Source organism: Ostrinia nubilalis, chromosome 7 (assembly GCF_963855985.1).
Source record: "Ostrinia nubilalis chromosome 7, ilOstNubi1.1, whole genome shotgun sequence".
NCBI classification, from domain to species: Eukaryota; Metazoa; Arthropoda; class Insecta; order Lepidoptera; family Crambidae; genus Ostrinia; species Ostrinia nubilalis.
Genome location: NC_087094.1, coordinates 9,252,196 through 9,271,664, shown reverse-complemented (window position 1 = coordinate 9,271,664; position 19,469 = coordinate 9,252,196). Strand labels below are relative to the sequence as shown.

The following is a 19,469-nucleotide window of genomic DNA, read 5'->3' as shown; positions in this document are numbered from 1 at the left end:
CACTATTAAATTGCAAGTACATTATTAGTAACTGCTCCATTGTAGAGATACCTAGGTAGTTTAACGTGGTTTAACTTAAACGTCTGTAGAAAGTTGTAATTTTAATAGCTTTTGCCCCCGGCTTCGCCCGCGTGACATTCAATTTGTCACAGATCCTTATACCTATAATTGTTATTCTATGTAAATGTTATTCTGATGTATGAACGATTGTATATTTTTCAAGTTTCATCAAAATCCATTTAATAGTTTCAGCGTGAAAGAGCAACAAACATACTTCCAGAGTTCCATAGACATCCTAGAATATTAGTAGGAATACCTACGCCGCTGCTGAGGTATCACTTTTCAGACAAAAATACTTTTAATTGTAAATTAATTTAATAATTAATTATGCTTTACGATACTTGTAGGTATGTTCCATTGTTTTATACTTACATTTATGGAAATGCTATAAAAAAGTTATAAATCCTTATTTAATTAATTCAAATTGATGCATGAGTCTGTGTATGAGACGTGGTCGTAGCGCTCTTGGGAATTAATATCAGAATCGAGAACTAAGCTTTATAAAGAAAATGGAAATACTTACGAGGATCAACACCATATTTATACATATACAGGTTGTCCCAAAAAGTAGTGTCAAGCCGAAGCCCAGAGGTAAAGCATTACTAGGGCTACCGGAATCACCGCGATTTTTGACAGTTTTCGAGTTATGATTTTTTTTTACAACATTATAGGATTTTTTGTTTTACACATGTTATGGATGTAAATACTTCTGAATCAGATAGGTCAGTCTTTCCCAAAGTGGGCGATAAGAGACCCAGAAAAAAAAATCGGGACGTTGTGTAGAGGCTTGGGAGGCGTCATTTACTAGGAGGACTCTTAGACACCGACTGAGCACTCGACACTCGACTACAAATGGGGGCGCTAAAAATATTTAATTCTCAAAGTGGGCAGTAGACAAAATAAGTTTGGGAACCTCTGAGAAATTTAAAACAATCATAACTCGAAAACTATCAAAAATCGCGGAACATACATGGAGGCCGTGATTCGGATAGCCCCAGTGATGTCTACCTCTGGGCTTCGGCTTGACACTACTTTTTGGGACATCCTGTATTTGAATTTCTAAAAGAAATGACGTTCCTTTTTATAAAAACGCTCAAAATTCGAATGAATGTCAGTCAAAGATTCTGTCATGTGATTGAAACACTTTAAGGTGTTACGATGAATAGGTATAAAAACAAAATATTTTAGGATTTTTAATTAAATTTATTTTTTTATCAATACCAGTATGTACATTGATATCATTATACAAAAGGGCCATCTTTTAGAGTGCTAATAACCTAAACGTCTAAACAATTTATAAAATTGATTAGTGATAACATGAATTTCAAAACAAACATTTTTGTCCCTATTTCGAAAGGTGTCGCTATTCTAAGCTTAAAACTCTTTTTACAGCGTGCAAAGTTACAAAATGTCAATAAACTGTGCTTAAGATTTTAAAAAAATCGTAACGATGGGTCCAATTAAACAATTCCAGTCGGTAAAATCATAAATTTTGTTACCTATTAAAAATAACGGTTATGAGTTGGTTTGATAAGAATAATTTAAATATTTCGAGGCAATATTAACATTTTTGTGACCCTTTTTCTCATATGATACGCTAACAATGTTACGTTACACGCTGATCACTCCACAAGCACTAATTAAAGTGGCGTACACACTTAGATATATGTGAAAGTCCCTTCCACGTTGTAAGAGAATTAAGAGAGAAACTTCAAAGCTCGACTTTTAATTTATTCTAATTAGTTTAATTAACATCGCGTAACGCCCGTCGCGGCTCGCTACTTTGACTTACACAATATTTACGATTACAATAATATTAATAATGAGTATTTTCTCTCCTAGTTCACGTTACAACGCCGGCATGGTCGTCTTTTGTTTTATTTACAATACATACCGCGTGATGTTAAAGTAATGAGTATTTTGTAGTACTTTATACTAGCAACACAAACTATCTATATCTATGTTATATTTATTTGAACTCTGCAATCAATCATGTTATTTCATCAGGGTAAACGTTTTTTCATAACTTTTAAATTTAACACATCAATCAATTTATCGATTGGAAAGTCCAAATAATAGAATAGACCACTAAACTTAGCTATTACATATAATTATCTTAATAACATCAAAGTTTGGTCGAAAACAGGAATGTGTAAAACATCTGACTAGAATTTACTAAAACTTAACATACACCTAAATAAATATAACATACATCAACACGTTCATTTGGAACCAGAAAAATTGAACATCAAAATTTACTACATTGAGATCTTACAAATTAATTACACGCAAAACACTCAAAGGATTTTAAATACAATATACACAGTAATTGGCATTTTTTGGAAACCAGAAATGCGTTAAATACGATGCCATGATGTATAATGAATGAGCGGTGATAAAAACCTTCAGATTTCATACATTAATAAAATTTTTGGAATGAACATTTAATTTATTTCGTGAGCATTCAGTCTTACCTAACGATTTGGAATTACGAGAGATCAAATTAATCTAAAACATCTTCAAACTATGATACAGTGTTTTAACAACTCTTAATAAATAAACATAACTCTATACTAGACCATTATTTTTACATAAATAATAATTTGAGATCAATGAACAATTCATCTACACAATATTAGTGAACATATTCCAACGACATGTATTCTATAGCCACCTACCTAACATTTTTTAGATATATCCTCCGTTTCTTTTCTCGTACCCAGGTGTGCGACAAAAAAAGATAGCAGCAACAATGAATTTCTTCACAATCCACAGTTTTACGTACAATACCAGTGAGATCGATTGATTCTGTTTGCTTAGGCGGATCTTTGTGCAAGGAAAAAAACTGTACCTAATAAATAAGACACGTGTGTTTCTTTACGACCGGGAGCTCGGATTCTACCCATGACCGTAGAGCAAAAAGCCTTTCAGGCGTCCCACAACTGGATCATTGAAATCAAGTTATCATTACAATGATGGGCATATCTCTCAAGGTCATCGCGCTAGCTAAATGATTTCATGAGCCCAAAATTGTTAAAGGCCCCGTTTTGATCCAGGAGCATCAAAGAAAAGTGCCTAAAGCCCGGAGCCATCTAAGTCTGATTGGATATCAAAGGATGTTGATTAGAAATGTATATCTTGAACGTCAGTGGGGGTGTCAGGTAGTTGTGTGTGTTCAGGGGTGGACTGTTTATGGGGCTGGACATGCCTGGCGCGCGGCTCCTGCGGCTGCGTCTCTCTCGCCAGCACACGCTCCACGTGGCGGGCAACCAGCTCCGCGGCGGCGGCGGGCGTCCGAGTCAACGCGCAGAGATCGTTAATGGACATGCGCACGCGCAACCCCCGAGCTGCGGCTGAGATGCAAGCCACTGCGACCAAAGACGGCGGCACCAGGAGAAACTCAGTCTCTGTGGACAAAAGAAATAAGCTTTAATAACCATTTGCAAACGACCCAATTGTCATTAGGCCGACCTTGTTCAGGTAACTTTCTCATTGTCAATAAAGACCACGTGCTATTTTTAATTTTACATCGAAAACTTTGTATTACTAAACCTGTTTCAAACAGTATCTGACGCGTTCGAGTCTTTTGTTCTATACGATCAACGCGAGAGGTAGTTTTTGTTGGCTGTCATTGGGAACGTAAAAGTTATGCTAAAACAATATTGTTTACATGCACCGGCCGCGTGGTTCGAGTAGATGCGTGCTGCAAGGATGTGCGCGGGCGCAGGTAGGATGCATCTGTTTTGAGATAATTGCCGCGGACAGGTGGCTCGCCCACCTTGCGCCCGAGTGTCCTTGGAGCCACATCCTTTAATATCTCTAGCTGTTTTTATTAAAACAATATAATCTGAAGCTACGTTATAGAGACACTAATGATCGCGATGGGCATAAACTGTCTCAAGTTCGTGACAAAGTTTAAAGATTATACTCGGTCGACTTGAAGGGCCTAAAAAACTTTGCGTAACATTTTGCACAATAAGCCTCGTCTATTGTTGACGGACGAGGAAGGAGAGCGAACAGCTGCCAGATTTGTGCATTTCGTCCCCGTCTACATCTTTGTGTGCCTGCCTCGGGACAATAGAGGCAAAATAATGGTAATTTACATCTTAAGTCGTCTAACTTAGGGCGCAGCTGCGATTTTGCCGTGAAGGAAGGGACTCAGTTTTCGTACACTTCGATCGATCGATTCAATCAATAAGCCCTCAAGTTCCGTTACCTTTAGCTCGGGCGTGACCCCAATAAATCGCGGACCTACTCAGATTTTGCACAATTTATGTTCAATTAAACGCACTCGTTAAATTTTTCATTGTACCTAATGTGTGCGACAAGGGCGTTTATATTTATTATTGCATAGTTTAATTTTACTGTCATCGTTTCTAACGGTGGAGGTATTGAAGCGAAACAGCTTAAGTGTAAGTCGCGATGGGTGTAGGCACGAAGGCAGCGCGGCAGCCAAGAAGCGGCAGATGTGAGGACACCTGGCGCGACCCTTCCGTGCCCACAGCGGGTCACTGCCCACCTACACCCTTCTTACACGATAACGACCTTCTAGTCTCCATACGCTTTTTGCTAAGGAAAAAACATTATCGCAACACGCGAATGCGTCATAATTTTAATCAGAAAAACTGCCCAAGCGGTCATTAATTAACGTTCTGTTGAGCTTGCCCAGTAGTTCTTATAAATGAAGGTCAATGAAACGGCAAGATAGGGTGAGCTTTAAAAAGATATGAAGGCATAGCAATCGTCTAAGGTTGAGTACCCATGAAGGTACTTACAATCAGAACCAAGGGTATATAGCGTAGCTTCTTAAGGCTTCGCAACATCTGATCATTCCTAACAAAACGGAATAAGGTTCAATTTTTCATTGAATACCAATGTTTTGTAAACATGATACGTATCACTGCTTAAGGTAGATACTAATTGAACATCTGATCGTAAGTCTATGATTTCAAATAAATCTTGTTTTCATTAAAGTCTAAAAGAATTCAGAATAAATGGAGTTATAGAGGGAACAAAAACACCAAATGAGAATTAGCTATGCCTCATTATTTTATCAAAACACGAACACGTCTCATTGAATCACAAACAAAGCTTTTGCAATCGAAAGTTCCATAACCTGTCGGCGACATACGTGTATCAGGGTTGGGTTAATTATGAAATCAAAAACGATCGCGGGTGGCTTATCGGCGATCTGCAGCGCGCAGCGGACCGTCGCGATCCGTTGCGCGACAGGTTGCGCGGCAGTTGGCCGACATCTGCGCACGCGCCGGCCGCCTCAAGACACCCCCGCGTCTTACGCCCTACCCCACTAATTGCCGCAATGCAACTCTAATGACTCGCCCAACAGTCGCACGAAACCGTTAAGTTCCGTTTACTAAACCTGTCCAACCCCAACACTCCTAATACATACAGACAAAAGTGCAAGGGTTGCAAATATCAATGTCTAATCGTGCGAAACTAGTTGCGATATCAAAGCTATCCCTTGTTTAGTTTTTATGTCTTATTTAAACGTGCATAAAAAAAGATCTTTATGGTGCTTCTTTTTTATGGTTAAAACATGAAGTGTTCGTAGATTATAAAGCTATAATGGATTATATTTCAGGCTATAAAATATTAGAACCGTTTGAAATTGCGCAATAGACTCGGCCGATTTTCAAAAGCTCAGTAAAAATCTTTAGGTAAAGTCTGTTTAGGCACTGTCTTCTACTGTGAGGACAAATCAAGTTACAAAAACGGTACCTATATTGTTATGATAAAACGACATACAATAATTTATGAGATAAAAAGACGTTATCACAAAGACTCGGAAGCTCTAAGGGCGGAAGCGCGAGATCACGCGAAATCGGAACATATCATAATCGTTGAGATTTGAGAAGTTTCGTGCGTTGTGTCGGGTTAGATAGGGTGGCCGCCAGGTGCGCGCCGAGACGGCATTATGGGGCTCCTTTGTCGCGGGACAGGCCTGGAGCGGTCGGGATTTCGGAGACGGAGGTACAATGGCCGCGGGACGTCTTCGCGCATTGTCGCGAGTCAGCTGTCGCGGTCGCTCCCCTGCGCTCGACGGCCCTGACACGAATGACTTGATTTTTGGGACTAACTCTACAACAAATCATAAGCCGTGCCTAACGTTTATTGCCTTTGATATCAAATACATCATATTGAAATTACGACTAATTCTGTCCACGAATGCCATTACGTAAATCTTTCCTATTAATATAAATGAATGTCCGTAACAAAACCCCCGTGTTGGTGGTTGAATTACAAAAACGAAGTGTGTAATCAAACGCACAATTTACTACTGTACAATTAATACACTTTGAGAAGAAACTCAAACAGAAAAGACGTACCCTATGTTTAGGATGAAGGAAGTTTAGGGGTCAAGAAGTGTTATTAACCCTTTCACACCTCGAGTAATGCACGATCAGTTACCAGCAATTATACCATTTCCGGCGAAGGCGCAGCATGGACATGCTACTTGAATCCCGCACGCTCCTAACTAAACATTTCACTTAGCGTAAGTAGTTATAGCAAGTGAGTAAAATGTAATGTATTTGCATACATTAACCGTATGACATACCTACCTAAAACAGTGCCTGAATTCGTGTAATTAGATTTTTTTTCAGTATATCGCTATGAGTGTTAACTGGAAATTCATTTACTCATTTAGATAAAACGTTTCTATTAGCATTGCCTCAAACCAAACGAAGGGCACATCTGACAGCCATAAATAACACTTATCGGGATTCGATGGACCATACGGGCAAAACAGGGTTAAGTTTCATCCGATTACGAGCCCTTCTCATATTGGAAAAAACATAGATTACTTTATTAATTAGTTGAGATGAAGCCAACATTATTTTGTTCCATCTTTTTAATAGCTCTGATATGATATGATTGTATTATGTCTGTTTCGGAGTATCCTAATTAAATTAGGTCCGAATTTGCTAATAGGCGATTAGGTCTAAGCTGTCTCATTAAGCATCAACAGTTAACACGTGACTTTTAGCTGTGCTTTTAGTGAAAACAGCAACAACACATTTTCAAAGCTCTGTTTAAGTTTATTTACTACTGTTGGTGAACCATGACCTTAATTAACCGTCAGTTGGTAAACCCTGGGCTTAGACTTTGCTTCTTAACCGTCATGCTTTTTCTACGGTGTTTATTATCATACCTAGCATATTTAATGTTCAGCGGTCAGTAAATACAACCCTTGCACGGCTTATTAGGGGTCAACTCTGGTCAGTGGCAATTACTGCATCACATTACGTGACCAGGCGAAGTGTGAACCTTAAATGTTCAGTGATATTTGGATCTACACACGTAAATACCATTTATATTAATAAAAAATATATACCCTATTGAATTTTTGAATAAATTTGATAACGTTTATGTAAATTATTGGATAAGTATCTTATGTATATAATCATGCAACATATGCTAAAGAAAGCTCTTACATAGTTTATATCTTTATTAATAATAATAATATGTATAGCACATATTTTCATTTTCTTGTTAATCTTCCACTGACGGTAAAATGCTATTTTTACGATGACAGACGTCCGTCTAATAAAGTGCAGCAGGTTATTGTTGTAACTGTAACGTTAAACACGAGCCCACTCTATTACACTCACTCTACAAGATTTACTACTAAACTGGTTTATTTCAATTGTTATCTATCCACTTTGTACATTTACGGCTCGAATATGTCTTTAGCCAGTATTAAGTGTTAGATAAATACAAAATAGGTAGTAGAATACAACGTGCTCCTTTTGTTTTCCGGAAATTTTAGGGGTATATTCTATAAATAAAAACTAGTTAAAGAGTCTTAGGAATATGTGTTTGTAAAAGCATATTTTTGAAGATATTGTGGATTCTAGATTTAGAAGATAAGTACCTAGTTGATTTAGATTATAGTATCATCAATCTAGTTTTTATTTTTCAAAATTGTCACCTAGTCTTTTTGTGCAGACTTTTTATTGATAAGTGTATGTAAATTATGAATTATTTTAGTGAAAAATTAAGTTTTTAAATAATTTCGTATGAAAAAATAAGTCGAAAAAAATTTTTGAATTTAACAAAAAATGTAATGCCATTCCATTCTTTGAAGTGGTCTTATGAATACCCTAGAGTTCCAGGAAATCAAAAAGAACACGTTGTATAAAATCCAGCGATTTTTAATAATCATAAGAATTTCCATGTATTGTCTAGTTTTATTTATCGTTGAATTCGTGCATGTTGTGTAATTTAACATTGGAAATTGTTAGGGTCAGTGGCTGAGGGGTGGTCAGGCGCAAGGTGTGTGATATCAGTGCGCGAGCGCGGCATGTGCGCGCCGATACACGCGACACCCCTGCGAGCTGCGCACTCCGCCCTAAACCAAACAATGGGAGGCCCAACACTCGCCCATTAAAATAACAATTCACTAAGTATACGAATTAGAGAGGAATAATTGACGCTAACACACTATCGATTAACGATAATTAACATAAGGAGGAAGAATCAACCCGCATGTATCACGAGCTTCGCAAATTGATAACGAGGTGTCAACGACTGAAAAAAAACTGTTTTATCAAACTTGTTCTTACCTGTATAGCAGATTGAGGTGAGCGTGAGGGCGTGAGCGCGGACGAGGCGGTTGGTGCGGCCCCAGGGCACTCGCGCCAAGAAGGGCTCCACGAAGTCGAAAGCGGTTGCGATTGACAGTTGCCAGTTGAGCCGCTGAAGGAGCATCACTTCCCATTGCTACAACAAAAAAACATTCATACAATATACCAGCTATCCCTTACACGCAAATTGCAGAATGCTTGCTGCAAATTCGTCGCCAGCACAAAAGGGCGCGACCCCGTGTGAAAAAAGATTCACGCACATGCATTGATTGCTTTAATTTATATGTAGAGCAGACCCTTGTTTGAAATGTCTTGAAAGGGACAAATATGTTCTCAACAGTTGAGTCGTAACCGTCATACTCGATGGGTCAGGCGGAAACCGCAAAAAGTAGCGAATCACGTCACAAAAGAAAATAGAAATTCTGTAAGTTTAAAGACAAAAGGGTTCCTAAGGGCCAAATATTTGCGAAAGGGCACGCTTGATAATATGAAAATAACAAAGATAAAAACTACAATTTCATTTACAAAACTCATTAGGTTAACGAGTTAACATTCATGATTTCTAAACATTAGTCATTGGGTTTAGCATCGTCGTCATCGGGTGTAGAGACGTAGTAAAAGTAAAGATAAGCCAGAACGACCGTTCTTATCAAACAAAATACATAACTATTGAAATCTGTCTCATGTGAAGTTCACTAACCCTCTAAATATACGTTTGTAGATAATGATTGAGATTTATCATATCTAAATAGTTTTACTTATAAACAATAGGAATTCTTGTCCAATTTGATAATGGTATAAGCCCAATTCTCTTTAATCTTAGTTAGTCTACTTACACCGTGGAACTATACCAATTACATACTATTGTGTGTTTATATGTTTAATAATCAGAAGAACTAATTGTAACATAAGTAGAGCTCAAGCATGTAAGGCCATGGGAAAGTACAATCGAATTCCGCGCCATATGACATCATTAGGTATGCGTAGTGTAGGCCTATCATGATCATCGCACGAATTAATTGCAAGGAGTTATGTGCCACGATGCCATACGGTGCTTAAAGAAATGGGTTCTCACGGTCAAAATTACATTTATATCGGAACATCTTTACGGGGTAACTACGAGGACATTGAAATTCTATACTGACACCTTATTCACATCATAATATCGGGACATCTGTATACCTGATGGGGGTGGCTATGCAAACGCGTGAGAATTGGGTGACACAAAGTCATGTCAGTGGGTGCTACCTAATTGATTAAATCGCACCTGCCCGCACTCGCTGACGATTATGACAATTTTGTCAGCATTACGACCGCGCTGTGGGAATTTATTCAATATTGTCGTAATTACTGAACATAGTCACGTTCATGCTTGATCTTTGGTGACGGTCACTGTCCTTTTCCTTTGGATATTAAGAACCCCGTTATCTCTGTATCAGTGTAGTCACTACCCACATTTCCGTCGGAAGCACGTAAACCAATTCAATACCTTCGTCACAGGCTGTGACTTACTTGAGGGCGACAATAAGTGCCTTGCTCTATAGATTGTGTTAAGGAAGGAATAATTACCGGATACTGGCATGTGACTTAAGGAAACGGGTAATATGAGGGCCGTCTCTTTGGGGTGAAGGAGTGACATTTGACTCGGCTAATCGAGTCCACCCGGCGGAATCAAAACAAAAGTAACTTGCGGTCGGGACAGGATGTAAGGTGAGTGATTGCTAAGGAACTATTTAACCTTTAATTGTATTGCGGGTGGTGAATGGTGATAAGCGAATCGAGTCAGATGTGTCCGGATAAATTTTGATAGCCCTATCAATTTGCATGGACCTAATTAGGTATGATGCAATTTATCCTTATTAAGCATCTTATTAGTATTTTAAGGTCATAATCTCAACTAGATTTATTGAACTGTCTTATATTTTTTTAATTGAAAGAGCTTGTTTAAGAGCATTTTCCTATGAACATTTTCTGATCAGAAATAGTACCTAATAAAAGTCACATTTAAAATTAAACATTCGGCAATTCGGCAATGCATCATTTCAACGATTTTCATTTATAGTTATTTATAAGTGTAATTAATTAAATATCTTATACTGACTAAAACTTGAAATGAAATGGTGACAGGACTACTGGATCCCGTAACTAAGAGATGTAGCGATGTAGAGTCTGAAAGACGCGCTGAAATCAAAAGTACTCAAATGTAAACATACCCTGACTTCATGGGGGTACACAGAGTTGTCGGTGTAAGCGCACAGCAGGTCCACAGACAGCGGGTGGCACTGGCGGAACTTAGAAGCCAGCAGCAAAGCCGTCACCGCCAGTAGTTGAAGCTGCTGCCGCGATATAGCTCGCTGCGCCAAGAACCGGTCCATGTAGCTCACCGCCAGAGGAAACACCTGCTCCTCACATTGCTGCTCCTCGCACACCTAGCCCAAAACAGTTACTCCATTATTTACTATATTTAGGTTACACAGATTCCACAGCATTGTTATCACAGCTTTTGAATATTGCAAGTTTCACACTAACTGTAACGTGAGGGTACTTTCTATTTGCTCCACAACTTGCAATGTTACAACACTCAATTGAATATGGATCCTATTGCAAACAGGATAAGGGAGAGTACTTGTTTCGAAGTCGCGTTCATAACACCATGATTTGTGATGGTTGTTAGCCGCATAATTTACGAGGGTTACTACAACTATTATCAACAGTATGTAAATAAATGCATTAGCCTGAAGAGCCTTGTTCGCAGCAAAGCAAAGTTTTTACCTGCAGCAATGCCTCTTTAAGCTATTAAGATTCCCGTGCGCATTGAAGAGGTAAGCTCGGCAAAAAGTGCATAAAAAAGCTTCCGTTGTTAAGTCTGTTATAAGGGCTCACTAACAGCAAAGGTTTCACATCTGAAGATTACATTAATAACTGGTAATATTGGGTTACTTAAACTGAGCGAATCTTGTCAACAAGTAGGAGTACCGAGGTGTGAGCATTACTTAAGTACATAGCAATCATACATAACATAATATTATGTACTACTCCTCTTCATTTCATATAAAGTTATTATGATAGGTATACGTTATGAGTTCATTTAAACAAATCGTGTACAATCATCATGACATAATGAACTCACAGAATAGTGTTATCAAATAAAAACATAAATAAATAATATGTCAAGTCAATGAATTAGCAAATATTGTGAATGACTGCCACAAACATAAAAGAATACCTCCCTGATTTATTTATGTAGGTATTTAAAATGTGAAAATATATCTGATTATTTTAAGTTGCCAATTTAATACCACCCCATATACCTACCAGATAAACACAAACAATACACTTTAACTAAAATAAAATGAATAAACTTGTTTTGGATTCGGGCTATTAAGCAAAATACTTATTTATGCAAAATCCAATTAAGTAATATCATTTGTCTTAATTACCCATATAAATTGCAAATAAGGTAATGGTTATGGTGTTTTCGAAAGTTTTGGAATATGAAAAATGAACAACGCTTACCTCCAACATCCAGGTAGTGACAACCTTCCTCATGAAAGGCTGGATATCCATCTGGACGTTCTGGAAGTAGTCCGTGTGGAGTGCGTGAGTCCTCTCCAGCGCCATCAGGTTCATCAGAACCCTTGGATCGCGGTCCAGCGCGCGGTCAGGCCCTGCTACGCACATGTCCTGCCTCCCATTGCGATTCTGGTTGCCGGAATTCTCCATGTTCTCGCCACAAGACAAATCCATTTCAGTTCACTTTCACCACAGTTTTTAAAAGTTCGAATGTTCGAAGCGGTCGAGCGTCACAAAGTTCGTTTGTTTACAAAGTTCGAAAGCTCGGAGCGCAGTCGCACAGCCGCCCCGCGAGCGGCCGACAGTAGAGTGTCGGATCGTAGTACGATGTATCGGCACTCGGCCTGCACTCCCCTCGCACATTCCCTTGAACCCTTGGCCGTAATGTTTGGGCCCTATTCATAATGGAGCCCTACATTTAGCATTCAGATAAGGTAAGCTTGTTACAAATCTTATTATTAGACAAAACTTTTATCGCGGACTGTGGCGCTCTACATTTTTTTTACTTCAGTGGAAAATTTGCGATTTTTTTGCGATGTTATGCAACATACGTAAATACCTAGGTAGGTATGTTGTACGTATCATCATTAAAGTAGACCTATTGACCTCAAGATTTCTGATCTATTACTCTAATTAATTTAGGTAGAGTCATTTTACAAAACGTATTTTGTTAAATACTTATTTAAATTAATTAAATATCATAGGATGAAGCACTATTTTGTCCCTAGTTTAGTTTTAGGACTTATTTATTACTTAGGTTTTATCTAAAAGTGACTTAAAATAATATTATTTACCTTTGTATTACCTACTTATATAGTATTAAATAATTTCACCATGGTCAATTATAATTTCAAGCTACAACTACCGACCTACCTCACTCAAGCGCTTATCAAAAACACAAGGATATCAACTGTGGATCGGAGGCACACAAGACAATAAACTTCAGTCGCACGTGGCGGATATGTCGAGACGAGACCCTTTTGTACGAATACCAATACTTAATGATAGGTGTGGAAAGTTCTAGTAAAAGTAGAAAGTAAGAGATGAATGTCTATTAAATACGAAAATACTGACGTGACATAGTATCGTTTTCAGGTGAAAGTGCGTTTAAAAAGACTCTACATTGTTACTAGCAACTTTGGTCTGAACACAGTAAAATAAAAAGCAAATAAACATTTACAATTTATTTGGTCCTCCGAAATTACTATAGCAATTATGAATAAAATTTGTAAAAAAATACAACAATACAATAAAAGAGGTCCTGTTTGTTCGGAGGGCGCGTGACTGGCGAGGCACGGAGGAGGGCGCGGGCAGCTGCGCGCGCGCCGGCTGCGCAGGACCCGGTTGACATTTTATTACAAATCCGAGCACACCTGATCTCGGAGACCAGTCATTATTATAATTCCATTCTCTTTACAAAGTCCAATTGTATTATATCGAACGCGTGCGCGCTGCTTACCCTCTTAACCCTCCGTAAATTTAAATAACTAGCTTCTATTTAGTAACACCACGATGTCAAACCAGAAAAAAACTATTGTTCCACAAGCACTGATAATATTGTTCTGACACGATACATATTTATTTATGCTTGAATTGACGCAGCTTCATTCGCAGCCATCTTTCTTTTTCTCTCCTCGGAACTTGCCATTGTAGTAAGGCAGATAGCCGACGACAGCTCGCCAGTCGGTAAAGTACACCAAGCCGACGACACTAGCTAGACCGAAGAAAACCCCAGTCGCTGTGAATGCGCTTAGCTGTTCCACTTGTTTTTTACCAAAGATCATAGTTCGTATCATGAACTGTATCGCGGCTCAAAATAAATATTCAGAAATAAATAATCAATCAATCAGGGGGTGCAAGACAAATGACAATTTGACAGTCATTTACCAGTAGGTATTCAATTAAAAATAATCATCAATGAGTTTGGATTATAGGAAACTTTCCATTATGCTTTTTTCAAAATTCATTAAATATATTTGTAACAAAATAGCGTTATTAAATTCAGAGTTATGTTCCTATTGTGGTTTCTAATCATTTCATAATATTAGTATCATAATTTGAATATAGAAATTCGTCACTTGGAGAAATTAACGAGCGTGCTCACTGGCGGAACCAACTTTAACATTTGGTATTCGTCTGGGATTCTTTACGTGGCCAGTTCCCGCGGGTCGGCCGATGACCAGGCCATCGCCACATGCCATCAACAAATTACGTCGCCACAACGTAACCACTAATTATAAAGTTATCAATTTGTCAACCCGTCCCCATCTTGTGCGATTAAGCGACTGATCAACGAATTGAATGCTGTCGTGTTATTTAACATTAATTATAATTGTGGGAATAGGAGTCGGAGGATTTTCAGGATAACATTGAAATGTTAATTTCCAACCTAATACTTACATAGGTAGGTACTTCAATCTCAATCTACCGCGCTGGTATGGATGGTAGAGCTGTTGAACTTGTTACTGATATACTTTGTAGACTTAGGTAAGATGATGTTAGTAGCCAGACGGAATTAAAAAGCCCTACCATCAACCAAACCGAACAGAAAAATTTGCCCTCACTTGAGAAACGAACCCGGGTCCATGTAGGGTGTGAAGCAGTTGGTCTTACCACAGAGAGGCGGTTAAAGTTGAGCTTTTGTCGTCTTCTAAGCTTTTTAGTAAAACTTTGGCAGCCCATTTTTTGAACCTCTACTTTCGTAGGTATTAGCACAGTTTTAAACAATTAGTTCGCTTTCACTCTTCATTACTTTTCTGTTAAACTTAGAAATAATGCTCTTGTCATACAAGAACAAACGGCAAAGCCACTTAGGCTTTTATAGTTAAAAGCTCAGCACTAAGTACATAATTAGGATTCCTTAATTATGGTGGTTTCGTCATGGTCACTTAACGTGAAAATGTTTTTGATGGGATTTCACTTCTTTTTGTTATTTGCAAGACAAATTTTCATCCCCTAATTTAAGGGGTTGAAGGATGCACATATTATTTTAACAAGTCTGTGTACTTGCTAGCGTGAATTAAGTATGAAGAAACCCATACAATCTTCCATCCCACAATTTAAAGGGAGTGATTTCGTAAAATTTGTGCAATGCCATCTGGGGACCATATTATGTAATGTACTTCTTTCTTTCGTCCGGGGTTTTCCCGGTAATTATTCGAATTTTTCCCGCCGTAAAAACAATTCTTGGACTTCAAGGAACATTAAAAAAAAGAATTGGTAAAATTGGTCCAGGCGTTGTTGAATTATGCGCTTACCAACACATTTTGCGATTTTATTTATTTTTAATCTATTTTTTACTTTATTTTATTTTGAGTATTTCACAAACTAACGGTGTTGCATTCCTTTGCCTATTTTTTATTTATAATGTGATGTCAACTGTCACTGGTTGTGCTGTCACATATGTCACTGTCGCTGTCATTAGCGTCAATAATTACGCTAAATTCGCATCTTCGATTGCTTTCAGTGGGTAGACACTTCTCGTACAAAAACTAGTCTCTATATGTAGCAATTGATATACAACCTTATCCCTTAAGCAATAAAGTGCATTTTGGATTGATTTCACTATAGCAGGGGAACCCGCGGATCAATACCACCATACTAAAAATAATTGTTAGTGTCCTTATGTTGGTAGTATTGTTAGTTTGACAAATGAAAAAAAATGTCTGTCAATTGAGTTTGAGTTTTTAACCGGCGAATTGATTCGTGTGAAGTTATTTTCTCAGATTTGGTGCAATATTACTGTAAATAAACTTTTCTGTCGTTTACGTTGAGTTGATTAAGTTCCTCCGTATCGGGCGTGATAAAGTTTGCTGTTCAGTGTTATGTTTTTTGTGAGATAGAGACTCTTTTAAATAAGCTGTGTTTCAACTTCTACAGAAGTTTAAACTCTTATTTACTTTTCTGTTTAATGGGTATGTTATCTACTTACTTGAAATATTAGATCTATTACAAATCTATTTTTCATTAAAAACAACCCTATGTGATGAAAATGTAAATGTACTTTCAAAACTGGTAAATGCATGAACCAGGGCATTGACACTGGTTGGAGAGAAATTATAGGCTTTGTTTAATTAATACCTATTTCATTTTAGGCTTCTACTGATAATGGAGAGTAGAAACAACAAGAAGTGCGTTATTTGTAATAAGAGGCGAAGTCGTGGTGGATCACCCTTACTTTTGAGTAGATTTCCTCTGGATTCTGACCGGTAAGTTTCTAATAACACTCATTTATTACAAGATAATTTTACTGATTGTGTAAACTTAAAGGCTGGGATTAATATTTTTAATCATACAGTAAATAACCATAACCAATTTTTAATTTCAGTATTTTGTTTCGTACTCTGTAAATGAATTGCATAACAATACTAAAAGAAATTAGTTGATGAATAAAATTCAGTTTGTTATTCTTTTTCTTTTCTAATAGGTATTTCTTATTTCAGTTGTCGAATGTGGGTTAAAAATGCTGGCATAGAAGACTTAGCATATGTACCTATTGAAAAGTTACACCAACTTAAGTTTGTGTGTGGTGGGCACTTCACTCCTGAATCCTTCAATGCCAAAGGAACTCGGCTGAAGAACTCAGCTATTCCAACACTGGAATTGAGCAATCCCATCTTGCCAGATGAAGTTTTGACAGAGTTTCCTCTTCATGTAAAAGACTCCAATAAAGAAAACCTCAAGACAGGTATGATGATGACTTCAATTATTTTTTTTAAATTTAATTTACTGTCTATCAATTTTTCTGAATTATCTAGATGTCTTAATTAAATTTTCTTTGGTTTCCAAAACAAACCAACCGAATGCAATTTAACAAGGTTCTTTCTTTGTAACCACAAACATGTGTTGTATGCTTATCAATAAATAATATACATATAATTTCAATTATTAATTATATCTATACTTTGTTACAGTTCTTTATGATCATTCATATTGCATTCCAAAGAAGTCAAATCCAGTTGAACGAGGTATGTTTATCTAAAATTATACTAATAATATAAAAAGGAAATATTTAATTGTTTGTTTGTATTTGATCGGCTCCGTAACTCGAAGCCAAGATAGCCTAAAGTGCGGGTTAGAACCCCACAGCTTGAATATTGTAGTAAACCCACTCGTAACACAATTTAGCTTAGAATGAGGTGTTGAGTTAGAGGGACTTTAGTAATTCGTGTAATACAAATTCTTCAAAAAAAGTACCGGACCAATTTGAAAAATTTTAGGCAATCTACATTAATTAGCCAGGTCAGCTAGTTTAATAATATTTATAAGCTAGTAATTTTTAATGTGAGCAAGACATGTACTAGACTGATTGTACCCTAAAGTTGGGTAAGAACATGACATTTTATTACCCAATTCACATTTCATTATCTGCTTTCAGTTCCCCTTACAACTACAACCAAACAACTAAATTCAACATGTTTGGGAGCTGTGGATATACCAGATTCTGGTATTTCTGCGAAAACAACTTTTGAACCTCTTCCTTCTACTTCCAATGCACCAGAACATATGACCTATAAACCCATTACTCATGGTAAGTGTACAAACTAATTATTTACCTTCTAAAATATGCCTTCCCTCAAACTAAAGAATGCCACCCTGGATGCGTTCTGCAGTCTGCAGTCAGGTCAAAATGAACTTATATGTACAACATTCTAGGTTTCTGTACATTTTATATTAATGCAATTTGACCGTGCGGATACGAACAAAGAACGCAAAGCACACGTGACTGATTGCCTTATCACGACCACTTACAGATTGTCTTGACATACCCGCAGACCGCATCCAGAATGCAGAACATTAAAACCTCTAAATGCCTTTAATTTAATATTATGTCATTGTAGGTGGGCCCACGCTTCATATTTTATGAGAAGAGCTATCATTATCCTGTCTTTGCATTTTTTTAAAACTTGATAATGATAAATGATTGATTGATTTGGAAATAATATGTTTCATAAAACAACAAAATAAATTTTAAACTAATTTGCATATTTATAATATTTCAGATGATAAAAACATTTGCCATCAAGATGCACAGGCAGAAATATTAGTCCACAGTTATAAAAGACCTAAGAAAAACATTGAAATGAAAGGTAAGATAAAACATACCTAATTTAAAAAACTAAGTAAAATTGCTGATTAATTAACCAATATTCAATTCAATTTGCTTTAATGTTGTTTTTTTTACTAATGGAAATGTTTTTATTACAGACACTTCATCAACATTTACAATTAAAGAGAAGAGGCTTTGGCGACAGTTACAAAATGCAAAAAAAACAATAAGGAATATAGCGAAGTCAAGAGTGAATTTAGACAAGTTAGATTCGGAAGTGCTGTCATCGTTAGTAAAGGATGTAGTGCAGAATAACAAAAAAAAGTCACAAGGAAAAAGGTGGACTGTAGCCAACAAAATATATGCTTTGGCTATATTTAAACGGTCCCCTAAAGCATACCGCTATATGCAAAAGCTGTTTACGCTACCAAGCACTAAAACGCTCCAAAGGATTTTAAAAAATATACCAATGGAGCCTGGTATAAATAAAAATATAATTGATATGTTAGAGGCAAAAGCATCAAGTATGCCAAAGGAAAATAAATATTGCTCGTTAATATTTGACGAGATGGCGTTAAAGAAACGGATAATTTATAACGAAATTGCTGATAAAGTGGATGGCTACGTGGATTATGGAGAGGGCGAGAACATGGGACGAGAAAAGAAAATTGCAGACCATGCGTTAGTGTTTATGATACAGGGTGCTAAACATAAATACAAACAATATATTGCGCACTATTTTGTGGAAGGCACAATACCAACAGCAAAACTGGCAAAAATTATATCGGACATCATCAAAAAATTAAAAGAAATCGGATTTGTGGTTCTAACAACAGTTTGTGATCAGGGATCTACAAATATAGGAGCTCTTAACATGTTAAAAAGAAACTGTGGACAAGGTATAGATAGCAACTTTTTCTCTGTAAATAATGACAAAATTTTTATAATCTATGACATCCCTCACTTGTTCAAATCATTACGAAACAATTTCTTTAAAAGTGGAAATATGTCTTTCGATGGAAAAATTGCACAATGGAGGCATTTGGTAGTTGCAGAAGAACACAACAGAAATTTTTTAAATTTTAAAAAACTGAATAGTACCATTGTAAATCCAACATTCAAAACTAAGATGAGGGTGAAGTATGCTGCGCATGCTCTGAGTAATACCGTGGCAGCTATTT

The 19,469-nt window shown here is 37.0% G+C and overlaps 1 protein-coding gene across 1 annotated transcript; it reads right to left on the bottom strand.

Annotated features, from left to right (window-relative positions):
* Positions 1 to 1,551: 1,551 nt before the first annotated feature.
* LOC135073604 (G1/S-specific cyclin-D2-like) lies at positions 1,552 to 12,771 on the bottom strand. The gene is made up of 4 exons (XM_063967765.1): positions 12,183 to 12,771; positions 10,880 to 11,095; positions 8,646 to 8,802; positions 1,552 to 3,467 (listed from the first exon to the last, which is right to left on the bottom strand). The coding sequence occupies exons 1-4, from the start codon at positions 12,411 to 12,413 to the stop codon at positions 3,184 to 3,186; spliced, it is 888 nt and encodes a 295-aa protein (XP_063823835.1). The 5' UTR covers positions 12,414 to 12,771; the 3' UTR covers positions 1,552 to 3,183.
* Between the last annotated feature and the right edge of the window lie 6,698 nt (positions 12,772 to 19,469).